Source organism: Pelobates fuscus, chromosome 3 (genome assembly GCF_036172605.1).
Source record: "Pelobates fuscus isolate aPelFus1 chromosome 3, aPelFus1.pri, whole genome shotgun sequence".
Classification (NCBI taxonomy): Eukaryota; Metazoa; Chordata; class Amphibia; order Anura; family Pelobatidae; genus Pelobates; species Pelobates fuscus.
The window spans coordinates 123,155,403-123,183,086 of record NC_086319.1 but is presented as its reverse complement, the minus strand read 5'-3'; the positions used below and the strand labels follow the sequence as shown (position 1 = coordinate 123,183,086).

Here is a 27,684-nt window from a genome sequence, read left to right as displayed (position 1 = left end):
AATCTGGACATATTATGCACATGTTATTATTGCCAAAACTTGGGGTGGGGTGGGGGGGGGAATTAATTTTTCCCTGCATTATTTTCATTTTGCTTTCGTAATAAATGAGAATTTATATATGTATATGTCACATCAAAGTAAAGCCCTGTTTGTCGTCTAAAAAACAGTGTATAATATGTGTTGGTACAATAAATGAGAGAGATGCAAATTGCAGTTGAACACAAACAGCAAACAATGAAAAAATTGCTTGTGTCTTTAAGGGTAAGACAAGCTTCTGAAGCTGTGTACTTAAGGGGTTGAAGACGGAGGCAATTGTACAAGTTCTGATCAAAACAAAACGTAAACAAAACCTGGAATTTGCGCTATATAATGTATAGCTTCCACCTATTCACCCGTGGAAAAATATCAGTTAAAACTTAGCTTTTTTCGGATACTTGTACAATACAATGTATAGCTTCCACCTATTCACCCGTGGAAAAATATCAGTTAAAACTTAGCTTTTTTCGGATACTTGGATAAATTTCCTTTTTTTACCAACCATTGGGAGTGTGTGGACTTCCTAAATTTGGAGTTGGCGTGGCAACCAGACAAAAGAAGGAACCCCCCAAACTACAGGGGAGGCAACCTGAGGGCTTGAAAAAATCCATCAACTTGTGAGTGCAACCTTGAAAGATAAAATGAATATTTTAATCTAACTGTATTACACTATGTTGTGTTGTATGCTTATGTTCTAGTGATACAAGCTGAATCCCTGGTCGATTTGTTTGCAATTTGCGCTATATGTCTGTTCAACTGTAATTTACCTTTTTCATATTAAATTCACCCACACTTATATATCATTTTGTTCAGGAGAAACAGGGCTTTCATATCATATCAACTATTTCTATATGAAATATAATTTAATATGAATAAAATTGTAAAAAAAAACTTAACTGTGAATGTCATAATACTGTTAGCTTTTACAGCAATAAAATACACATATTTGTATTCAGCTATGTCTAACGAGTACAACAGTACCCCCTATGAACAAGTTTTTGGGTGTTTTGGAAAGTTACAGGGTCAAACATAGCACGTTACATATTTCAGTTTATACACATTGAAATTTGCCAGACTGGTTATGTTGCCTTTGAGACTGTATCATAGCCCAGGAATGAGAATTGCCACCATGATGGCATACCATTTGCAAAAGAAGACAACCCAAATGGGGTATGTTCAGTCTTTTTTAGTAGCCACTTAGTCACAAACACTAGGCAAAGTTAGCTTTCATATTGTTTTTTGTGTGAAAAATGAAAAAAACTAATATAAATGCTAACTTTGGCCAGTGGCTACTAAACAAAAAACTGAACTACCCCACTTGCAATACTGTACCTTGGGTTGTCATACTAATCTGGCAAATTTCAATGTGAAAAAAACTGGAATACAAGCCTTATATTTGACTCTCTGACTTTCCAATACAGTATAAAACCTGTATATCGGGAGTACTGTTATACTCGGGAGACTTCACTGAACACAAATATGAGTGTTTCAAAACAGTAAAATGTATTACAACAATATCATCCGTGAGAGTGCCATTTGTGTGTGAAAAAGGCAAAAAACTTCACTTTCACTGATAGTATCATCGTTGTAATACAATTTACCGTTTTAAAACACTAATATTTGTGTTCAGCGAAGTCTCCTGAGTAAAACAGTACCCCCCATGAAGTTTTATGGTCTCTTGGAAAGTTGCAGGGTTAAATATAGTGCTTGCTAATTAAATTCTGTAGACTTTCTTTTTAATTTTAATTACTAAAATCACATAATTATGTTAAAAGATTACATAAATATACACATAGAATTTTTATATATATATATCTATATATCTATATATATATATATATATATATATATATATATATATATATATATATATATATATCTTATATATAAATATATGTAATTTTATTCCAAGTGTATTTTAATACTAATATATGTAATTATATTAACATTAAAATACACTAAGTATGACTTAGTATATATACATGATATATATATGTATATATATATAGCTATTGCTGCCATGTGATCGTTCTTTGAGCGCGATCACATGGCCCCCAGGGGCCTGAATTGCCCTGGGAGGGCTGTCTGGGCTGTCAGGCAGTCCTCCCGAAGCGAAGCGCCAGGAAGGTAAGTATCCCAGGCGCTCCAGGGCTCAAAGCCATTACGGCGTTCTATGCCGCCACAACGGCTTTAAAGCCCATTTAAAGTGGGACGGCATAGAAGCATGTAACGGCGTTAAGGGGTTAATTAAATTTAGTCCACAACCCTATTAACCTTATTTTGCCACCTATGTCTCCTGTGTTGAATTGTATATAGAATACAATCAATTACAAATTAAACCGTGTTAAAAAGGATACAAAGCAGCATCAATAACAGACTATAGACAGATAGTCCCATTCTTATTAGACATATGGTATTACTGATGCCTTGATTATTTTTTTTTTCAATTAAAGTGAGGCAAAATATATACATGGTACCAAACATGTATGCAAGTGCCCCTCCAATAAGATGGATCACTACGTATGTATGCGACTGGAAGACAAAATATTAAACATATAGGTTAGATTCTCATTTTATACAAGGCAAAACAAAATATATGAAAACCTGGAAAAAAGTGAATTGTCCCACCTTATACCAAAACCACACATCCAGAAGTCATACCTACAGAATGCAACTTTTACAAATTGAAAGGAAACTCCCATCCCATTTCCTCCAATTCCTCACCCTGCAGCTCACCCAGTGCATTTTGCTATAACCTTTTTAAATAAATTTTGTAATCATTCACGATTATTGAGAATACAGCACAATACAGTACAAGAAACCAAAGCAGGGAAAAAGAAAGGCGATATAGAGCAAAACATGACAGTGTGGAGTACTCATGGATTTTGTGGTGTGGAAAAAGTATCTACAGATGGAATGGATTTTAGCTTTGGGAATTTTAAACTCATTTTGGGTGTGGTGGAGGGATTGACAGAGACCCTTTACAAATCTCCAAAACATAACCAAACTTAACATTCATTTTTTTGCCGCTCGTTTTTTAAATTTTTTAAATTTTGTATTTTTTTTATAATTGCGTCGTTTATTTAGTTTTTTTTATTTGGCCTTTTTGGGGCTGAAAAAAGAAGATTTTAGAAGAAAGAAAACATCGAATGGTAAGTTTTATTTTGTTTTACAGGTATTTAGTTAAAGGTTCCCCCTCATTATTTTTAGGGTGAGGGGGGTAGGTAGGGGGATATTTTTTATTGGGGGGGAGGGGGTGATTAGGGGTTTGGGGACCCCTAGTCACCTGGGGGGGACATTTTTTAGGGCCCCCATGCCGCTCAGGGGTGGGGGCCTGAGCGGTGGGTGGGGGCAATAGGTTCCCCCTTTACTGTGCTTTGGAACTTCGGCACTTTGACACTTCGGAACTTCAGCAGTTCAGCACTTCGGAACTTCGACACTTTGGAAATTTGGTAATTTCGGAAGTTCGGGACCTCGGCAATTCGGCACTTCGGCAATTCGGCACTTCAGCAATTCGGACATTTGGAAGTACCCGAATGTCCGAATTGTCTGAAATTCGTCTGAATTCATATTCGGATCGAAACGAATTGCAGAGTATGTGTGTAATACAGGTGGTTAGTCCCAGTTTTAGGGATTCTGACTCCCTGCTAAATAGTTCCTCCAGGAGTTATTGCAACAACCTGATATCTCAGAACTATGACTCTTCTTCAATAGTACCTCACATCAGCCAAACACTGAGTGTACTCACAAATAGCTCTTACAATTCTTAAGCTTAGTACTCTGGGTAGTTGTGGAAATATTATTTTCTGTGCCCAGGAAAGACCACTCAATGTCCAATTGAGATATGCAGGTGATAACCCATTTTGTATAACATGTAGGACTGAATTCCTCCAGCTATTCAATACTGTAGCTACACCTTGTGGCCATTTTTGAGAATGGTACAATCTTTATTCATAGTTGTTCCTCAAAGTAGTTATCTTTTTTTTTTTTGGCTTTTGATCAAGATGTTTCTCAGCCTTTTATGAAGATTGAGTTCACTGGTCAATAATAGATTACATTTTTGCAATAAATAAGGTTTTATCAAACAAATCTATGGGAAATATATTTTCTGGTCTAAGTCATTGCACACTGAGCTGAATTCCTCATTAGTTGATCAATGACCAAATATTACTTGTGAGTTTGTGTTGTTGTAATTTTAAATTCAATGAGCTTGCCATTTGGTTAAATCTTAATTATTACATGTTTCGAATTTACTCCAAGAACAGTGAACAATTTTGCCACATTATTACCCACCTGAAAACACCCAACAATCAATATCCCAAAGCACCATAGCCAACCAAAGACGAGAAGGATCTTGTTGGAACATGATGAGCTGGTGTTATTTATCTGGCTTCTCAGCTGCATCAATCTGAACATGACATAAACTGTAATGATTCCTAAAAACAAATTAAAAGAATTAATGGCAGACTTTCAAACCAACAATTGTGAGTTGTTGTTTTTTTAAAATCCCAAAACACAGTGAGTTTTTCTTCTGAGATTGAAACTGTTCTGAAGAAATAACTTGAGGAAAGAGATGGATTATGAATGATTTATAGGAAAGTAAATCAGTCTGTATAAATATTATGAAACACTGAACACAGATCATACCAAACAGTACCAAACAGTATTTCCAGCCAAACTTTCACTCCCTCCTACATATAATACATATTAGAGGAATTCTTGTTATCATATAAGCTCAATGTGCCATATAGGGAAGTTAGCATTCTATTACCCTCACAGGGGTTCTATTGGTTATATTTTGGCAAGAGGCAGCTGTCCTTACTGGCAGCAACTTCATCTAGACTTCATTGATGATAGTAGCCACCAGCGAACACAATTTCTGACCCCAACCGGACCTTATATTGAAAGAGGATTATATGACTTGCTGTTCTTCTAGCCTTTACAGCTAGTTATAGTTACTTGTGTGGCCCATGCATCAGTATTCATCTAGTAATCATACAAGTCGCTATTTTAACTCTTCTTTTCTCTTATTTCTTCAGAAGCAGAATATTGTGTATTGATTGTAATAGTTCTCATGGGCAACTAAATCAATAAACCGATTGAGACATGAAAATAGATTTCAAGGGGCGGAGCCAAGCTTGAAAGTTGCATGGTTCATGAGCTCCTGCAATATCAGACTCAAACTTACCAAATTCACAAGTTTGGCACCACCTAACCGGCAATATATCGGCTTACTGGGCCAACCGATACCGGACCAACATAATGGGATGTAAATCAAAGAAGCCCAAGCCGGATAACCCGAGACAGGGCCCAAACATAGCTGAACTGCTACGCCAAACACTTAAAATGGGCGCTTACCCGGAGACCTTCTCTGAACTCTCAGATGACTTCTCCTCAGGAGAAGAAGCTGTAGATCTCCCCCTGGAGCCAGCGCCTAGGCCAGCGACCCTGAGGGCAGACACCTCGCCAGTGACTACGGCAGTTTTCAAATCACTGCTTGCCAATCTCCAACGAACCCTTCAATCGGACGTAGCTTCCCTCAGGGCTGACATCCATGGCTTAACAGGGAGAATCGGAGCCCGGGAGACAGAATCCACCGGCCATGCTTCACAAATAGCTGCTCTGCAACTGGAGGTACAAGGCCTCAAAAGCCAAAATGAAGGGCACGAGCGCCAGTTTGCGGCACTCGAGGACGCAAGATGGGCCAATAAATACAAAATCCAGGGCATCCCGGAGTACACTCCTGCGGAGGAAATGCCACACATATTGAGGTGCCTGCTAACGGCCCTGCTACCGCCACGACAAGCCAAGACAGCGCAGTTGGACTTTTTTTCCGTGCCCCGAAACCAGCTAAGGCACCCGCCGAGACACCCCGAAATCTTATCATACGATTTCAACGCCACAAAGACAAGATGGCGGTAGTGGCGGCGACCAAGGAAAACTCACCTTACCAGTTTGAAAAGATGGATCTATCATTCTATGCAGACCTCACTGGGAGCACACTTGCTTGGAGAAGATCCCTCAAGCCATTCACCACGCTGCTGCGGCAGAATGATAAGGGCAATGTTTCAAGCAGATGTGGCGGTGGTCAGAGAAGAGGTAGCCAAACTTGCCACCAGTGTGGCCAGCACAGAAGCAGATATGGAGACTGTGAAAGTGGCACAATCTGCTACAGATTCAGTTCTGCACACGGTCCAGAAGAGCAATGCGGCAATACTTAACCGTTTGGCTATCCTGGAGGACAAGACAAGGGCGCGAAACGTAAGACTCAAGGGGATCCCTTAAACCGTCACAGCCGAAGAAATGCCTCATTATCTCAGGCTGCTCATGACGACGCTTCTATCACCAAAACAGTCGAAACAGGTAGCAATAGACTATTATTTTCACCTGCCTAAAGCACCTAAAGCTCCTCAAGAGGCATCCAAAGACGTGCTGAAAAAATTTGTCCGGGACTCTGATAGGGGGATCATTCTGGGAGCAACCAGGAAGACACCTGCTGTTGATTTTGAGGGCCACCACCTCACCTTCTATAGGGACTTGTCCCGCCACACCATCCTGTGAAGACAGTCACTTTGCCCAATCACCCAATTACTCTGAGACCACAAGGTTCCCTACAAATGGGGTATGTACAGGCTCCTAGCGGAGAAGGATGGCAAGACACACTCCCTCACTCACCTCTCGGAGGCTTCTGCCATACTCAGCGAGCTGGGACTGCCAAATGGAACCTTATCGACAACACCCTGACCGAGGTGGTTGGTTGACTGGGTAACGCCATTTATACCAAGAGCAACGGCGGCACCACCTTGCAACGCACTGACCTGAAGAGTTACACCACCCCTCTAGGAAAGGACTGCAGGCCAACTCAAAGTGCACTCACCTTTTCTCCTCTAACGCAAGGACTTAAATACTTGGGCTACCCTCAGCGGTTTATATTTTTGTTATATTTTAGTAATAATTACCTCTCCATTTACTTAATGATGTTCCATTTATTTTAATTAATGATGTTCAATTTACTTAACTTGATTTCTAAGTCTATGGCTCCGCAAGCTGACCTAATATATGACAGCCACAATGACCTTCCCCCAACAACCAGCTGACAGACAGGTGCCACCCCATATATGTAAAAATGTGGCTAGCAACCCAACAACCAATACTACAACACAGCTGACCTCACTAGACACAGCCGACCGCTATAGTGGCAAACAAACCAGACAACACTTTTACCACTTAGTATCGAGTGTGACAGTCCAGGTCTTCAACGGCCAAAGGGAGACCCTTCAGCGCATATACACACACGATACGCTAGCTGACAGACTCAGTATAATGCTTTAGCAATGACTAGTTGTTAAAAAAAAGATACAAAACTGTGCTGTATACAATTGTCATGCTCCTATTATCTTTTTGTGAAGAATTGTTGACACCACAGGCATGTCAATCACTATGTACAACAAATGAAGCACAATCAAAATAAAGAATTAAAAAAATATAAAAAATGATTATAGTGACCAGTTTGATGGCCCACTATATATACATTTACCAAGATATCCACTGCTCCCATTTTAACATGTTTTGAGTGAGAAACGTTTTAAATACCGGTAACTGCAACTGGTTTAAAATATACGTCTCTACAGGTTTTTACCAATACATATCTTATGATAGTAAAATGGAGATAATATAGTTTTAAAGGATTATAAATCACATGTAAATACAAATATCCTAGAATAGTTATTGCATGATAACCATGTGTCTGGAAGATGAGAATTTACAGTCTATGTGGCTGTGAGATGCAGAGGGTCTAATTGGAGCCTCAACACAGAAATCTGTATCCCCACTAGCATCTCAGACACATTTAGTAACTATATAAAGACTCCTGCAGAACTGGTGATACTTACCCCAGTTGGCGCTTACAGTTAGGACAACAGTAAATATTCTACTCTCTGGGTAGTGAACTCCACCATCACTAGGAGAAAAAGAAAATGTAATAAAGCTTAATGCATGAAACATTTCAGAAATGGGAAATCTCACACATCTACATGTCACACGAATGTCTGCTTCTTTCAATAAGCTCAGACAGTAAAGCTGCAGTTCCACTAAATCATCTCTAATATAAAACATCAGTAAAATAGTTTACCTTATGAAGGGCAGAAAAGCCTTACTGTGTCCTAAAATCACAGAGATTATATAGGTGGAGCCAACTCCAAGAAAGGTCCACACGACAAGAAGGAATGGCAATAAGGCTAAGCCTGCCATTCTGATATAATAATAATAATAATAATAATATGCACAACACACTCAGTAAACAAGAAATTCCAGGAATGAGTACAGCTTGTTGCTGAAGTCTCACAATTATTGCAGTAAAGTATATCTGCCTGGCAATGTATAGTTTCACATTTGATAATGACATCATGACACACTGTGATGTCAATGGAATTGTCACAGTAAATGCTTTAAGTTGAACTATGGCCAATTCCAGAACATTTACAATAACTAATTTCTTATTTTCTTTTAAATACTTTTTATTGAATAATTTTACATTTTTAAAAAAATATATATTTTCAATTGTTTTTAAAATAACTATAATATAGCTTGGTTGCTGCTTCTAAGAGCTGCTACAAAGTGTATTTGGAGATATTCTAGATAGTTTTATTGATTCTTCAACTGTCTAAGATTTTTCTTTTTACTTTTACAGGTCATCTAGGAAAAGGTTTTAGATTTAACAAGGTTTGATTCCCTGTTGATAATTGGTAGGGGATTTGCTTTAATTAGTTTGGTGTTTGCTATTGCTTGTAAATAAGCACAGGCCCACTCAGGTGTTAGATTTTTAGGGGGTGGTGCCTTTAGGAGTGTATATAAGGGTTGTAGATATTAGCTGACTAATATAGCTTGGTTGCTGCTTCTAAGTGCTCCTACAAAGTATATAAGTAGATATTCTGGGAATATTCTGTTTTATTGATTCTTCAACTGTCTACAATTTTTCTAATTACTTTTATTTTTAATTCTTTATTTTTATTGTGCAGGTGGTTACAGGTTATCACATTCGCCACAACAGCGTGTTTCAAAGGTTCACAAGAGTTAGGTAGTGGCATGAGCGTTTGCACATTTTTATATTTATAACAAGTTTGGTTCAACAATATACTGTGTGTACGTCTATGTGCTGACAGGAAGGGTCTCGGGTATAGTGGGATTATATGCACAAGTCTAAGTAGAAAGATTAACGATTTGTTTTCTGGAATTACATAACAGTTTTGATGAAGATTTAAATAAAATAAAAGAGAGATTACAGAAGATTGAAACTAGCTAGACTGTGAGAAGAATAAGTACTTAGAAGTTCTAGAGAATGACTGTGCTGGCACATATATATGTAAGGCAAAATTCGAGTGATGCATGCAACAGATCTATCTCTGAGTATTTAAACATTTGCCTACTGAGTACTGCATAAACATAAGAAATTGAGTTTTACATGAGGATAGCCAAAGGTATAACTCGCTTGCAAGGTATGGCTGGCTAGGTGCACCTGAGTGCCATAAACTAGGAGCACCCACACGGCATTATAGTCGAGACAACTACCGGTAAAGGGGTCTTCAATGGGGTAGATAACAGGCTGAGTTTCCCCTAAGCTAAAAGAGAGGAGTATAGCCTAGTTGTGGAGAGGCGTGCTTTGGTAAGTAGCGACGATCGGTTAGTCAGTGTCCGCTTGTATAATGGGCGATACTCAGCTGCAATTCTGTAGTCCTTTCCGTTTGTCAGTCCTAGTAAGGTGCTCGGATGTCTGCGTGTGGGTCTGGTGTGCGAGGCGCTGCTTCAGTCAATTCCCTTGGCGGTTCGTGTGGCGGTCAGAGCGTGCAAGCTCTGGATGTTGCTGACAGGTTGTGAGATGCTGCTGACAGGTTGTGAGGGAGAAGAGACCTCTCCCCGGCCCCAGGCCTCATGTCGGGTCGGCTTCTGCGTGCCACAGACTCGGGCATCTATGTGAGCCAGGTCTTTCCCTGTGTGGACGCTGCAGGTGGCCCTGGTGTTTCGCTGCCGCCAGCGGCGGGTGGGCTTCCGGCATTGTGGCTGAAGCTTTGGAGGAAACCTCCGTAGGACCTCCGGCCTAGGTCGGTATACAGCGTTCATTGCGGGCGTAGGTGAGCATGCTTTACCCGGGATTTGGCCTCTCCGTCTCCTCTTCACCTTTATCTCTTCCTTTGCTCCGTGGGCAGGGGAGGACTTGGCGAGGAGTTGTTCCAGGCAGGCCCAAAATTTCTGAAAAATCAGGTCCAGGCTTGAAGGTTGGGGTTGTGTAAGTGTGGGCCCAGATTTTGTAGCCGCCATATTGCTGGGTTCAGCGCACTCAGGGCCCCAGCGTTGGTGATCAGTTGCAGGCCATGTAGCTTTGTGTGCCAGGTTTGTGGGGACCGGGATAACCCCCGCCGGTCCATAGGGGTGGGAACGGTGGCTCCAGCTGTGCCTTAAAGTACGTTGGGGCGGTGGGAGAGCGGCCGTCTCCCCCATGTCCGCATCGTGTGTAGGCCTCATTAGCTGGGTGGTCAGGACCGAAGCGTAAAACCTCAGGAAAGGTGTCACCTTGTGGTGCTCGATGTCCCGATTCACCCAGGATCCAAAAGAAGTCAGGTCACACGTTCTGTTCAACAGGATTCGATTGTTTTTGCGTAAGCTTGCAGGAGCTGCAGCACCATGCGACTGCTCTGTGGTTAGGCCCCGCCCCCCTCTAATTACTTTTAAAGGTAAGAGTCATCTAGTAAAAGGTTTTAGATTTAACAAGGTTGTATTTCCTATTGATAATTGGTAAGGCATTTTATTTAAAGGATCACTATAGGGTCAGGAACACAAACATGTATTCCTGACCCTATAGTGTTTAACCCACCATTTAGGTGGCTTGCCCCTCCTTTTCCTCCCCATAAAAGTTTAAAACTCACCTTATTTCCAGCGCTGCACGAGTCGAGAGCCGCAGCTCTCGCGAGACTTACAGTGTGAGCTGACAGAAGAGCTGACCGGACGGCGCGGAGGAGGAGAGAGCTGACAGGAGCTGCAGGAGAGGTAAGTAACAATCTCTCACAGCCCCCACAGCCCCCACTGAACTGCCAATGCTGGACCACCAGGGAAGGAGAGCCCCCCTCCCTGCCATATATCAAGCAGGGAGGGGGGACGAAAAAAATATATATTAATAATAATAATTACATTAAATAATAATACAAAAATAATAATGAAATTAAATAAAAATAATAATAAATAATAATACAAAAATAAAATAATAAAAAAAAATTGCCCACCCCCCACCAAGGCTCTGCACACACACACTGCACTCATACACCCACACTGCACTCATACACACTGCACTCGTACACACACACACACTGCACTCATACACACACACACTGCACTCATACACACACACACACTGCATTCATACACACACACACACTGCACTCATACACACACACACACTGCATTCATACACACACACACACTGCATTCATACACACACACACTGCATTCATACACACACACACTGCATTCATACACACACACTGCATTCATACACACACACACACACTGCACTCATACACACACGCGACACTCATACACACACGCGACACTCATACACTCACACTGCGTTCATACACTCACACTGCGTTCATACACTCACACTGCGTTCATACACTCACACTGCATTCATTATACACACTGCATTCATTATACACACACTGTAAATAAATATTCAATTAATATATTTTTTTAGGATCTAATTTTATTTAGAAATTTACCAGTAGCTGCTGCATTTCCCACCCTAGTCTTATACTCGAGTCAATAAGTTTTCCCAGGTTTTTGGGGTAAAATTAGGGGCCTCGGCTTATATTCGGGTCGGCTTATACTCGAGTATATACGGTAATTTTATTTAGAAATTTACCAGTAGCTGCTGCATTTCCCACCCTAGTCTTATACTCGAGTCAATAAGTTTTCCCAGTTTTTTGGGGTAAAATTAGGGGCCTCGGCTTATATTCGGGTCGGCTTATACTCGAGTATATACGGTACTTATGTATATAGATATATATATATTATTTCGTCCAATGTGTATTTTGATATCAATATATATATATATGTATATATATATATATATAAAAATCCAAGTAGATGGCTGCACTCACGGTTTAATAAAAGTCCAAACTTTATTGTAGTAGAATAAAAATATCTGCGATCAACGTTTCAGTCCTTCCAGGAGGACTTTCATCAGGATCATCCTGATGATCCTGATGAATGAGAGGGGCAGAGACAGTGTCAGCCAGTGATTTCACATCACTGGCTGACACACAGGATCAGTGATCACAGTGACTGGCTGTCACTGTAATCACCTCCTGCAGATCACGGTAATTGGCCACAGGGGGAGTTCCTGGGTGGCCAGGCATGCCCCCCACCCGATGTGCAGGGGGATCCTGCCTGTAGTTAAATGTGTCAGCCAATAGGCTGACACATAGTAACTCTGATCGCAGTGACAGGCTGTCACTGCGATCAGACTCTGCAGATCGCGGTCACTGACCGCAGGGGGACTGCCTGGGCCAGTCATGTCCCCCGACCGCTATCTGCAGCGGGAAAATACCGCGGCTCCATGTGTCAGCCGATTGTAAAATCGTCTGACACATGGTAAATACCAATCGCAGTGACAGCCTGTCACTGCGATCCGAAGTTGAAGACCGCGGATTGTAATTAATAAAATGACCTAATTATGTAAAATTATTACATAAATATATGCGTAGAATTATTATAAATATAGGTGTGTATATATATATATATGTGTGCATATATATGTATATAATTTTTTTATTATTTTTATTTATATATAGGTATATATTTAGTGATATATACGTATATACTTATGTATATAGATATATATATTATTTCGTTCTACATGTATTTTGATATCAATATATATATATTAATTTTAAAATACAGTTAGAACGAAATTTCGCATGTTTATATATTTTTTATCTATTTATTTTGTATTATTTTTTTTATTTTATTTTTTAACGTATTTATATATTTATTTATTTTTTATTATATATAAATATATATATAATACAAATTATATATATATTTAATCAATATCATTGTACGTGTATTTTGATATTAATATATATATATATATATATATATATATATAATTATGCATATATTAATATTAAAATACATGTATATGTGTATATGTGTATATGTGTATATATATATACTTAGATCATATATATAATAAATATATATATGATCTAAGTATATATAATCTTATTTTTACACTGTTTTAACGGATTTTATTAGAATTTCAGACAGCAGGGGGAGTACCTGGGCTTACAGGCTTACAGGCACTTCCCCTGCTGGCACTGCCTTGGACGGCTATGCCGTCCATGTGATCGCGGGGTCCTCGCAAGGACCTCGCGATCACATGGCCCTGGGGGGCCGAAGAGGACGGAGGGGGACTCCCTGGGCTCCCAGGTAAGTCCCCCATACCGCGATCGCCGGCGTGGGATCGCCGGCGACCGGGTAAGTACATAAGACCGCAGGACGTTCTATGCCGCCCTGCGGATTTTAGAGCCATCTAAATAAGGATGGCATAGAACGTCCTGCGGTCTTAAGGGGTTAAGGACCAGGGCTCTTTTTCTAATTCTCATTCCTGGGCTACCGTACGCTCTCGAAGGCAACATAACCAACCTGGCAATTTTCAATGTAAAAATATTTGACCCTTAAACTTTCAAAAATGCTATAAAACCTGTACATGGGGGCTACTGTTATACTCGGGAGACTTTGCTGAACACAAATATTAGTGTTTCAAAACAGTAAAATGTATCACAAGAATTATATCATCAGTAAAAGTGCTGTTTGTGTGTGAAAAATGCAATTACTGTTTTGAATTACTGAATCACTAATATTTGTGTTCAGCGAAGTCTCCCGAGTAAAACAGATTTTAGGGCGTCATAGAAAGTTACAGGGTAAAATACAGCGGGGTAATGGTGCCGGCCCATGTACAGGTTTTAGTGTGTCATAGAAAGTTACAGTAAAATACAGTGCTAGCAAATTAAATTCTCTTGACTTTTGGCCTGGGTTGTCAGTCAGGTCCCTCAAATTGCAATCAATAAAATTACTTAATTATGTAAAAATATTACATAAATACGCACGTAGAATTTAAATATATATGCATGTTTATGTATTTGAAGTCTACGTGTATATTTATATAATTATTTATGTAATTTTGGAGATGGATATATGTATATTTCGTATTATTTTGATTTAATTATATATACATAGATGTATATATAATTTCGTTCTAAGTGTATTTTGATATAAATATATATATTAATATCAAAATACAATTAGAATAAAATTTCATATAGATATATCATTTTTAAAAAAACAATTATTATTACTTTTACATTTTTTATTTAATGTACTTATTATTTGTATTTTATAATAATAATATATATATACAATATATATAGTTAGCATATATATTGTATATATATATTTACGTGTGTAATTTAATTATAAGTGTATTTTTATATTTATAGACGTATATGTATACATTAATATAAAAATACACTTAGTATGACATTATATATATGATATATAGACATCTGTCTATATATCATATATATACACACATATATAATTCTATTTTTTTATTAACATTAACCTTTATTTTGTTTATTTTACACTTGCAGGGAGACTGCCTGTCAGCACAGGCAGTCCCCCTGCAGGCAGACACTAGGACACCTATTGTGACCATGTGACCGCTCTGTTGAGCCTAATTCGCCACAGGGAGACTGTCTGGGCTGAAGGCAGTCTCCCCACACCAGGAGCACCGCCGCTCGCCGCCAGGGGAACGACGGCGAACGGGTGAGTAACGATTACCGTTATGACGGTTCAGGACCGTCACAGGTCCTTAACGGTATGTTACCTTACTCCATATTATGGCTATTAGGTTATTATGCTATGCATATGTAAAAAGTGTATAATAATCATACAAGATTGATTATTACTTTTTAGAGATTATTACGATCTATAATATGTATGAGCGTTTGGAACGCAACTGACGCCATTTTTTACATTACGTGCGTTCCAAGCATGCATCCCATGAGCTTATTCAAACCACTGAACTCACAACCTCGACGCATCACTTCCGGTGTGTCCTGCGAAACCGGAAATAGAATTCACCAGGTAGCAATCTACAATCAAGCTCATCCCATATATACAGGACATCAAGATGTCAGGCCTCAAGCCTCCCGATGTCTCCTCATGCTTCCGGGTTTGACGGAGCTTAGCCACACCCCCATTGCCGCGGTCGGATATTTAATGCTGGATTATTAAAACGCATACCGCACCTAACTCACCGGCTCGCAGACCTCGGTGAGACAACCACTCGCTACTAGACCGGACTGGAGGAATATTCAAGTCTCCTACATCTCTCTTCATCACAGATAACTACCAGCACTCTTGGCAACCGTTCACTGAAGCAACCGCCTCTGAGGAGAGCTGGGGACACAATCCCTCCACTTCCAGAAGTTAAGTGATTACAGTCTCTGAAGTAAGAGCTAAGAATGTTAAAGTTTTATTTCAACTTACTAAAGTCTGCTATCACGTTCTCCAGCAAGCCTGCTACAGCTTTCCTCAAATCAAGTATTATCCAAGTTCAGCTGTACCTGTCTTGTTACAGATAATCTTATTTCTGCTATCAAAGTGTTCAGCAATCCTGTTACAGCTTTCCTCAAATCAAGTATTATCCAAGTTCAGCTGTACCTGTCTTGCTACAGATAATTTTATTTCTGCTATCAAAGTGTTCAGCAATCCTGTTACAGCTTTCCTCAAATCAAGTATTATCCAAGTTCAGCTGTACCTGTCTTGCTACAGATAATCTTATTTCTCCATACTAAAGTCTGCAAGCAAGTTGGTAAGCTATCCTGCTACAGCTTTCCTCAAAGCAAGTATTATCCAAGTTCAGCTGTACCTGTCTAGCTACAGATAATCTTATTTCTCCATACTAAAGTCTGCAAGCAAGTTGGTAAGCTATCCTGCTACAGCTTTCCTCAAAGCAAGTATTATCCAAGTTCAGCTGTACCTGTCTAGCTACAGATAATCTTATTTCTTCATACTAAAGTCTTCTATCAAGTTGTTCAGCAAGCCTGCTACAGCATCCCTCAAAACAAGTATTAATTAAGTTATACTGCACCAGTCTTGCTGCTTATAACTCCAATGTATATAATCTCTTATTATTTGAACTGTTAACAAGTATAACGGATGATAATGAATTCTGAACCTTGTCAATGTTAAATGAAACAAACCGTTATTATTTAAAGAAACAGTAACTGTAATTCTGGAACTGAAGTCTCAGTTCCATCTAAGTGTCTTAATAAAAGTTCAAAGTCCTAACAAATCTGCAGTTGTGTTCCACATCATTTACTGTGAACGTGACACAAGAGGACCACCCCACACTTTTGAAAAAGCCTCTGGACAGGCAAAATGCATCAAGTGGGACACCCATACTCAATTTTAAGACTACTTTATTGTTCTTATGTTTTTATGATTTTTAGAATAAATAGTTATCTTTACATATAACTATTTGTCTCCTGTTTGCTACCTGGTACCATCAAATCCTGAGGTGGGGGTTATACCACCTATGCTGTAATAGCTAGTGCAGGCCTTGCTCTCAAGGGAGGGGGTACGAGGGAGGGGGGCACTATAGTGCCAGAAAAAAACAGCTTTGTTTTCCTTGTACTATAGTATCCCCTTAAAAGGAGTAGGAAAAGGTGGAGTCTAAAGAGGAAGGGGTGGTTTCTTAATCAGGAAGAGGTGCGACCGTGGCAGGAAGGGGTGGGGCAAATTTAGATTAAGGGGGTTAGCCATGCCTAGGGCAGCATGAAAACAAAATACACCACTGCCCCACCCAGAAACCATCATCCCCCTCACTCACATTATCACCACCTTACACACACACAGTATCACTCTCCTCACACACACATTGTCATGTCCCCCACACACTGTCATCCCCCATAATGTAGTGTTACCATACTCCCACATACTGTCAGCCTCCCTAAACACACTGTCAGCCTCCCCTCATACTGTCACCTCCCCACAAATTGTAACCCACCCCATGCTTTTACAGAGTTTACAGAGAAAGAGGTAGTTTACAGAGGAAGAGGTTCTATTTCAACTGTCGAAAGTAAAGAGAAATAAGTCAGTGGGACCTAATGGAATACACCCAAAGTTATTAAAAGAGCTTAGTGGTGTACTAGCAAAACCATTAACAGATTTATTTAACCAATCATTGTTAACAGGAGTAGTCCCAGAAGATTGGAAGTTAGCAAATGTTGTGCCCATTCACAAGAAAGGTAGAAGGGAGGAGTCGGGCAACTATAGGCCAGTTAGCCTTACTTCAGTAGTAGGGAAAGTAATGGAAACCATGTTAAAGGATAGGATTGTTGAACATCTAAAAACACATGGATTTCAAGATCAGAGACAACATGGGTTTACTTCAGGGAGATCATGCCAAACTAATCTTAGTGATTTTTTTGATTGGGTAACTAAAATAATAGATCAGGGTGGTGCAGTAGACATTGCTTACCTAGATTTCAGTAAGGCCTTTTACACTGTTGCACATAGAAGGCTTATCAATAAACTGCAATCTTTTGGATTTCAATATTGGGTAATATTGGGTGAATGGGTAAAGCAGTGGCTGAGTGACAGGCAACAGAGGGTTGTAGTCAATGGAGTATATTCGAAACTTGGGCTTGTCACCAGTGGGGTACCTCAAGGATCTGTACTTTGACCAATTCTCTTTAATATTTTTATTAGTGATATTGCAGAAGGTCTTGATGGTAAGGTATGTCATTTTGCTGATGATACTAAGATATGTAACAGGGTTGATGTTCCAGGAGGGATAAGCCAAATGGCAAATGATTTAGGTAAACTAGAAAAATGGTCAGAGTTGTGGCAACTGACATTTAATGTGGATAAGTGCAAGATAATGCATCTTGGACGTAAAAACCCAAGGGCAGAGTATAGAATATTTCATAGAGTTCTAACCTCAACATCTGAGGAAGGGGATTTAGGGGTAGGCAGACAATGTAATAGAGCAGCAGGAAATGCTAGCAGAATGCTTGGTTGTATAGGAAGAGGTTGTGGCGGAACCAACCTCGCCACTGGCCACTGGAGGAGCCTGGTCGCCCGCCTCCTGCCACTGGACTATGGCCCCATGTTTAACACTGTTCTTTTTCCCTGCAGAAAGGCTGGTTCGTGCCTTTCTGCGGACTGTTAAAGCCATGCTACCCCAGATAGCTATGCCATGGAGCCCAGCCGTATACTGAAAGCCTGTATGAAAGACTTTGGCTCCATGGCGATTGAACTGTATGTATGTGATCTGAGCGCCATCCGGTAATAATGTGCGCTCAGATCTAAGCTTTCTGGGGATATGTTGAATGTATATGTTTTATGTGATAAATGTAACAATATGTATTTTTATGTATTTTATTGGCCTTTGTCTGCCATGTGGTTAATGGAGTTCTGCCTCTGTCCTTGGAGATAATTGGATTACTTCCCAATTATCTTCAGGACAGAGAGGAGGGATTGTGATGCATTGTGGGATTGTAAGCTTGTGATTGGTCAATGTCCAATATGTTTCCCAGTCTTCCATCTGGTCCCCTAGGGGAGTGTCCACCAGATGGGAGACCTGCATAAAAGCCGGGCAGGTAGCCCCAGTAAATCAGTTCTGCTTGACCCTCAAACGAAGTGTCGTCTCGTTCTTGCGGGGAATTGGATTGTATGATGTTACAGTGCAACTGCCAGGAGTGTAAACTGTTTGCATGGTTTTTCCTGTTCGGCTGTTTACAGAATTTGTGTGTTTCCTGTTCGGGAGTTTGGAGTATTCCTCTGGTTTCAGTTCGGGAGATTGGTGAATTCATGTGTTTGCAATTCGGGAGATTGGTGATTGCAGTAGCTGTCTGTGCAGCAGAAAAGGGGAATATCGCCTAAACAGTTTTTAACCTCTTGTGTGCAAAACAGTCCGTTACAGAGGTATTAGCATTAGAAAGAGGGGAGTACTCATGCCATTGTATAGAACACTGGTGAGACCTCACTTGGAGTATTGTACGCAGTACTGGAGACCGTATCTTCAGAAGGATATTGATACTTTAGAGAGATTTCAGAGAAGGGCTACTAAACTGGTTCATGGATTGCAGGATTAAACTTACCAGGAAAGGTTAGAGGATCTTAACATGTATAGCTCGGAGGAAAGACGAGACAGGGGGGATATGATAGAAACATTTAAAAACATTAAGGGGATCAACACAGTAAAGGAGGAGACAATATTTAAAAGAAGAAAAACTACCACAACAAGAGGACATAGTCTTAAATTAGAGGGGAAAAGGTTTAAAAATAATATCAGGAAGTATTACTTTACTGAGAGTGTAGTAGATGCATGGAATAGCCTGCCAGCTGAAGTGGTAGATGTTAACATAGTAAAGGAGTTTAAGCATGCGTGGGATAGGCATAAGGCCATCCTAACTATACGATAAGGCTAATTAAAAGTATTTTGAAATATTGGGCAGACTAGATGAGCCAAATGGTTCTTATCTGCCGTCACATTCTATGTTTCTATGCTGTTAATCCCTTCACGCATAAACACTCACATTAACCACTCCTAATTCTGTTAACCTGTTAATCTCTCCCTCTCCAAACTCACTTACCCTTGCTTTGCCACACTCACCCTGTCAAATTAACCCCCCTTTTTCTGTCACACTCACCTTCTCTCACTCTGTCACACCCTCCCCCAACCCTGCCACCCTTATCCTGTCACATTAATGACTCTAATCCTGTCACACTCTGCCACACTCACCCTGTCACATTAACCCCCCTTAATCCTGTCACACTCCCTCCTCCACACCATATTCACCCTTCACCCCAATCCCGTGATACTCACCCCCAAATATGACACACTTACCCTGTCACATTAACCCCTCCAATCCTGTCATACTCATCACTCCTACCATTCCGCAATTGCCCTGACACACTTACCTCCACTCGCCCTGTCACACTCCCTCCTCAAACCATGTCATACTCACCCTCCCTCATTCTCTCGCACAAACCCCCCCACCCTGTCCCATTTACCCACTTTGCCCTATCACATTCTCCCTGCCACTGGTACCCCTTTACAAACCCTGTCACATTCACCAGCTCAAGACATGCATCATACTCACACAGTCAGGAAATATAGCTTTGCCATTAATACAATGCACAAAGGCCACATACCTATATATATATACATGCATATACAATACATATATACATATATACACATGCATATACAATACATGGGGCAACATATTACATTATATAGCATAATATATGTGAAAGGATGGCACAGTTTTTTTTATCTGTAACTTTATTCTTTGATAAATTATTTTTTTAAATCTTTTTTGCGCAAACAAAATTTAACATTTTTGTTTTCAATAACCCCTTCACAACAGTACTTACACTGGACAAAATTATGAATGCAACACTTTGTTTTTGCCCCCATTTTATGAAGCTGATATCAAAGATCTAAGACTTTTTTTTTTTTTTCAATTCTTTATTTAAGTGTCGACAGGCACACAGCATGACATTACATTTGGCTTACGCAGAAGCCTAATCATCAGTTATTGCTTGAGAAGTGTTTACAGAAAGGAAGAGTAGGTTAGTATTGCGTACATTAGATAACAACGATACAATTCAAGTGGCTTGCGCAGAAGCCTTTGTGGTGGTTCGTTTTGCTGTGCCGGTCGTGGTTTTTCTTGTTTTTTTTTCAATAAACAGGTAAATATATACAATGAAAGAACAGGATAAAAGAAAATAAAGATAACAAAGAAAACTGTGGGTATATCTTGCTGTATAACCTCGTAGTGCACAAGTGAAAATTTGTCTATGAGTGAGCGCTATGACGCATCGAGTTAAATGTCGTATTGTTCCCAGAAGGCCCCCTTCTTTTGAAATGTGGCGCTGGTGTTGCGGACCTGTGCAGTCAACTTGTCCATTAAGTAATTGTCCCTGATTTTGGAGATTACTAGGGAAATCAGGGGTACTTCGGGCTTAATCCAGTATTGTGCCAATGCTCTACGAGCTGCTAAGTAAAGCATATTTAGTAGTCTTTGGTCATGTTTGTCTAGTCCCTCCGTTGGCTGTGATAGTAGGCACGCCCAAGGGTCTGGTGTTATCCGTCGTTGTAGGATTTTGGAGGTGAGATCTGCTATATTTCCCCAATACTCCTTAACTCTAGCGCAGTGCCACCACATGTGGATATATGTACCCTTTTCTCCACATAGCCTCCATCAGGTGTCTGTGGGGCTTAGTTGCATGTGACATTGTTTGACTGGGGTCGTGTACCACCGTAGCAGTATTTTGTACGCTTGTTCCTGGAGGGCCGTGCATATGGATACTTTTGCATTCGCCTCCCATATGTCTTGCCAATCTGTCCCCTCTAGTGTTTCGCCTAGATCTGCCTCCCATTTGTCAGTGTATTTCTGTGCGCCCCAAGTTCCTGATTCTAGGCATATGTGGTTGTAGAGTAGTGAGATTAATTTTGTTGGCATGTGTTCTTGTAAGCAAATTCGTTCAAAGAACGTAGTCGGTTTGGCATTTGCGGTTCTGACCTCTGTAGTCTGTGCAAAATCTCGTAGTTGGACATATCGGAAGAAGTCTCTCGTTTTTAGTGGGGCAAGGGTTTGCAAGTATTGGAAGGGTACTAGTTGGTTGTCTATATACAGGTGTGTGTAGTGCTGTAGGCCTGTGGCTTCTATGCCTTGAAAGTCTATCGCCCTAAGTCCCGGTGGGAATGCTCTGTTGCGCAGGACCGGAGTCATTGAGGAAGGTAGGTCTGTGAATTTAAATTTCCGTGCGACTCTGTCCCATAAGCTGATGGAGTTAAGGATGGCTGGGCATTCTGTCCGCAAGAGTACTCTGTGTTCTCTTGGCGTCCAGATATGGAACTGTGGTAGGTCTGCTCCCGTCATGAGGGATTCTATGTCGACCCATCTGCGTTGATTAGTCGGGCAGTGCCAGTGGGCGATTTGTGCCACTTGAGCTGCGGTGTAGTAATGGTGGAGGTGGGGCATTCCCAAGCCTCCTCTCCATTTGGGGTTGTATAGTACCGTCTTGGCTATTCTGGGTCGCTTTCTCTGCCAAATAAAGGCATCTATTGCTTTTTGTATGTCAGCTAAATCGCTCTTGGTGACTCGGATCGGTAGCGCTTGGAAAAGGAACAGCAGTCGTGGTAGTATGTTCATTTTTATGGAGTGTAGACGACCTAGCCATGTGATTGGCTTGTCCGTCCAGTTGTCTAAGTCAGTTTTAAGCCTAGTGAGCAGGGGTGTATAGTTGTGTTGGAATAATGTGTTGTGGTATGCTGTCAGTCTAACGCCAAGGTATGTGAGCGTTGTTGCATTGGTTTTGATGTGGTAAGTATGTCTGATGTGTTGTATCTCATGGTCTGGTATGTGGAATGGCAATGCCGTTGACTTGGTGAGGTTGACTTTGTACCCGGCCATGTCTCCGTATGTTTGCAGTAGCTTTTCTAGATTGGCCATTGAGAGGGTCGGTTCTGTGAGTGTGAGGAGTATATCATCCGCATATGCTGCAGCTTTAAATTGTTCCCTCCCAATTTGCACTCCTTTAATGTTCGGGTCAGTTCTAATTAGGTGTAGGAGCGGTTCTAAAACGATCGCGAATAATAGCGGTGACAATGGGCATCCCTGTCTCGTTCCGTTGCTCACTCGGAACGATGATTTCGGGGCTCCTGCTATTATGGTTTGTGCTTGGAGGTCCGTGTACAGTGCTCTTATGGCTGTGATGTAGGGGTCCGGGAAGCCTTGCGTTTGCAGTAAGTGGAACAGAAAGGGCCATTGAACTCTGTTAAAGGCCTTTTCGGCGTCAAGAGAGAGGGCAAGGGATGGTGACTTGGAGCTTGACATGAGCCACATCAAGTCAGCACCTCTGCGCGTATTCTCGTACAGCTTGCGTCCCGGCATGAAACTGACCTGATCTGGGTGTATTAATTTAGGAAGTAGTGGAGTTAGCCGTTTTGCCAGTATTTTTGCAAATATTTTTAAGTCAGTGTTGATAAGGGAGATTGGTCTGTAATTTGTGGCTAGTGTACCGTCTTTGTCGAGTTTGGTTAGCAGGATTATGTTGGCGGTGGCCATGTCGCGGTCAGGTGTTCCCCCTTGGAGGAAATGATTGCATCATTTGGTGAGGTAGGGTGCTAATTCCGTCTTATATTTTTTGTAGTAGCTCATATCGTAGCCGTCTGGGCCAGGTGCTTTGTTTCCCTTGAGGGTGGATATCACTGATTCTACCTCCTCCTGTGTTATGGGGCTCTCCAGAGTGTTGGCCTCTACCGCGGTCACTTTGGGTAGGTCCATCTGAGATAGGAATTCTGCTATGCGGGTGATATATTGGGCCTGTGCGTTGCCCTCTCATGGGGTGTGGTTATATAGGTTCTGGATGTATTCAGTGAATGCGTTGTTAATGTCTTTAGGGGTGTGAACTAGTTCGTTGGCTGTGTTACGAAGTGTTGTTATGGGTTTATGTCCTTGCCTGGGTCTAAGTGTCCGCGCCAGTAATGTGTCCATTTTGTTAGCTTTTTCGTAGAACAAGCGCTTTGACCAGACTATGGAGCGTGCCACTTCCGCTATGGTGTGTTCTTTAACCCCTTAAGGACCAAACTTCTGGAGTAAAAGGGAATCATGACATGTCACACATGTCATGTTCCTTAAGGGGTTAATCGAGTGTCGTGTGGTTTGGAGTTTTGTATATGTGGTGGTGGAGGGGTTTTGTTTATGTTGTTGTTCAAGTTTCCGCATGGCAGTTTGTAATTCTAAGAGGTGTTTCGTTTTGGTTCGTTTTTTTGTGCGTGGCGGCTTGTATGAGATGTCCCCTTAATACTGATTTATGTGGTGGGGCGTGGCTGACCACAAAGCCGAGCGGACGTCTTCCCTGAGAGCTCCGTTCCGGCCCAGGGAATAGAGACTCAAGCCAACGAACAAACACAAATTTCCACAAGAAAGACAAATACCCCCCAAAGCAGAGAGTATGGGGCGCAAAAATAAAAAGCCTCACCGACAAGAACCGACTAGACAGCCGGATATACGGCTCTCCTTCGAACGGCCGGTGCCGCAACAGACGCCCAAGATGGCGCCCGAGGCCCAATATGACACGGAGGACTCAGAAGCCTCGCAGGCCGACGCAGTAGCCTCACCTCTACCCTCCTCAGAGGAGGCTTCCATTTTGTCGGGGTCTGAAGAAGATGAGTCACCCTCAACCAAAGGTGACATAAAACACCTCCTAATAGACCTCAGGAAAGTATGGAAGCAGGATCTGCGGGAAGTACAGGACGAAATAGGGGTGGTCCACCAAAAGGTGTGGGAACTGGAACTAAAAGAGACCGCTAGAGAGGAGAAGTCTCAGGCTACGGAACGTAAGCTCACAGAACTCACCTCACAGGTACAGCAACTACATAGAGTGGTGACCACTATGGAAGTCCGTCACAGGAGAAAAAACCTGCGACTTAGGGGCATCCCAGAGTCGGTCGAAAATACAAAGCTCCTGCTGTGGGTTCGCACTATGCTGACAGCCATAGGCGCCGAAAGCACCACTGACTCTCCACCGATCACATCAGTGTTCAGAGTGAGAAAAGCAGCCGCAGCACCCAGTGAAGCACCCAGAGACGTAATAGCGGTGACCAGGGACATAGCGGTAAAATCAGAAATACTGCAGCGCTCCATAGAGATGGGGACGGTGCCACATGAAGGCCACAGAATAGCGATATTTGCTGATATCCCATTCTCGGCTCTAGCAGAGAGAAAAAGGCTGGCACCAGTGGCCAGGAGACTACGAGACTTGTCCATCAGGTACCGATGGGGCACAGAGGGATCAATAATAGCTGAGAAGGGGGGAGAAAGCTTTACGCTAACGTCCCGAGATGACCCCGATCAGTTCCTGCAAAAATTGAGCCTGTCGCTCCAGCCGCGGCCGGAGGACACACCAACTTCACCAAGCAAGGCAGTTTGTGGAGACAACGCCAAGCGCGCCTTCAAAAGTATAACAAAACTTGCCACCAAGAAGCAGAAACCGTAGTAGAGACTTGGATACCAGCTCTTACCCACGCTGCACCTACATCATTCCACTGATACTGGACTGCTACAAAATGCCTGCGGCCAGCAAAGGCTTAGCACTACTACGACTCTGGGCTCAAGCACTTGCGAGTCGGACGTATGAACAGGAACAATATGCAAATATGCACTCCTCTGTCCTTGAATATTCTCATTAATGTTTGATTCCTTTTTTTACTCTTAACAAATATATTGGAAAAGTTGTATAATGCTGAGAATAACTCAATAAAATACAAATTTAAAAAATACTGATTTATGTGCTGCCCATAGTGTGGTTGGGCTGACATCTTCCGTGTCGTTAGTGGTGAAATAGTCTGCAATTTTCTGTCGTGTCGTGGTGAGTATTTCCTCGTCGGTGAGTAAGTTCGTGTTGAGTCTCCATGTCCAGGTGTTGTGGTGTTGGCCTGTTCTTAAGGTTATGGTTACATCTGCATGGTCAGACCATGTGATGTTGTTTATCTCTGATTGGATTAGTTTGGCCATACCCACTCCGTTGAGGAGTATATTGTCTATTCTGGAGTATGTTGTATGAGGGGCCGAGTAATATGTATAGTCTGTTGTGTCTGGGTGTTGGAGTCTCCAAGCGTCCATCAGTCCGGTGTGCTGGGGCAAGGTGTGCAGAAGCTTGTCCTGTCCCCCTCTACCCTGTGATCGCTGTGTCCCCGGTTTAGAGCTGCGGTCGGATGCTGGGCAGGGGACGGCATTTAGGTCCCCTCCTACTACCAGTATGCCTCCTTGTAGGGTGGTAAGCAGGGATGCTATGGTGTCCCAGTGTGCACTGTCTGGTTTGTTGGGTGCGTATACGTTTACAATATGTAGTTTGGTGTTGTAGTGGTTGCCGGTGATAGCTAAGAATCTGCCTTCAGGGTCTTTCTGCTTGTGTGTGACCACAAAAGGGCAGCGCTTATGTACGAGTATGGCCACCCCCGCTTGTTTTCGTAATGCCCTGGCCTCGTGTGTAGCGTTGTAGGTTCTGTCCCCTAGTTTGATTGGTGAGGCCTTCGGGATGTGTGTCTCCTGTACCAGTGCTATGTCCGCCCTTTTTGCTTTTAAATCTCTTAGGAGAAGTCTATGTTTGGTGGGGATGTTCAATCCCTTGGCATTAATAGATAGTATTTTCAGTGTCATGGGTCTGTCAATCTCGTGGGGTGCGTAGGTACGTGTTGTGGTAAGTTCATACCTGTCCGGAGTCTGTTGGTCTCCCACCCGTCGATAAATGTTGTCATTCGGCCTTTTAGAAACATAGAAACATAGAAACATAGAATGTGACGGCAGATAAGAACCATTCGGCCCATCTAGTCTGCCCAGTTTTCTAAATACTTTCATTAGTCCCTGGCCTTATCTTATAGTTAGGATAGCCTTATGCCTATCCCACGCATGCTTGAACTCCTTTACTGTGTTAACCTCTACCACTTCAGCTGGAAGGCTATTCCATGCATCCACTATCCTCTCAGTAAAGTAATACTTCCTGATATTATTTTTAAACCTTAGTCCCTCTAATTTAAGACTATGTCCTCTTGTTGTGGTAGTTTTTCTTCTTTTAAATATAGTCTCCTCCTTTACTGTGTTGATTCCCTTTATGCATTTCAATGTTTCTATCATATCCCCCCTGTCTCGTCTTTCCTCCAAGCTATACATGTTAAGATCTTTTAACCTTTCCTGGTAAGTTTTATCCTGCAATCCATGAACCAGTTTAGTAGCCCTTCTTTGAACTCTCTCTAAGGTATCAATATTCTTCTGAAGATAGGGTCTCCAGTACTGTGTACAGTACTCCAAGTGAGGTCTCACCAGTGTTCTGTACAATGGCATGAGCACTTCCCTCTTTCTACTGCTAATACCTCTCCCTATACAACCAAGCATTCTGCTAGCATTTCCTGCTGCTCTATTGCATTGTCTGCCTACCTTTAAGTCATCAGAAATAATCACCCCTAAATCCCTTTCCTCAGATGTTGAGGTTAGGACTCTATCAAATATTCTGTACTCTGCCCTTGGGTTTTTACGTCCAAGATGCATTATCTTGCACTTATCCACATTAAATGTCAGTTGCCACAACTCTGACCATTTTTCTAGTTTACCTAAATCATTTTCCATTTGGCTTATCCCTCCTGGAACATCAACCCTGTTACATATCTTAGTATCATCCGCAAAAAGACACACCTTACCATCAAGACCTTCTGCAATATCACTAATAAAAATATTACTGCACCACCCTGATCTATAATTTTAGTTACCCAATCAAAAAAATCAATAAGATTAGTTTGGCATGGTCTTCCTGAAGTAAACCCATGTTGTCTCTGATCTTGAAATCCATGTGTTTTTAGATGTTCAACAATCCTATCCTTTAACATGGTTTCCATCACTTTCCCCACTACTGAAGTAAGGCTTACTGGCCTATAGTTGCCCGACTCCTCCATATTACCTTTCTTGTGAATGGGCACAACATTCGCTAACTTCCAATCTTCTGGGACTACTC

The 27,684-nt window shown here is 41.6% G+C and overlaps 1 protein-coding gene across 1 annotated transcript in view; it reads right to left on the bottom strand.

Moving 5' to 3' along the window:
* The window catches only part of LOC134601666 (DNA damage-regulated autophagy modulator protein 1-like), a 432,307-nt gene that overhangs the window by 8,541 nt on the left and 396,082 nt on the right, over positions 1 to 27,684 (bottom strand). The window contains exon 8 of the mRNA XM_063446182.1: positions 2,394 to 2,568. Coding sequence (XP_063302252.1) covers positions 2,394 to 2,568 — 175 coding nt within the window. The remainder of the gene's footprint in view (positions 1 to 2,393; positions 2,569 to 27,684) is intronic.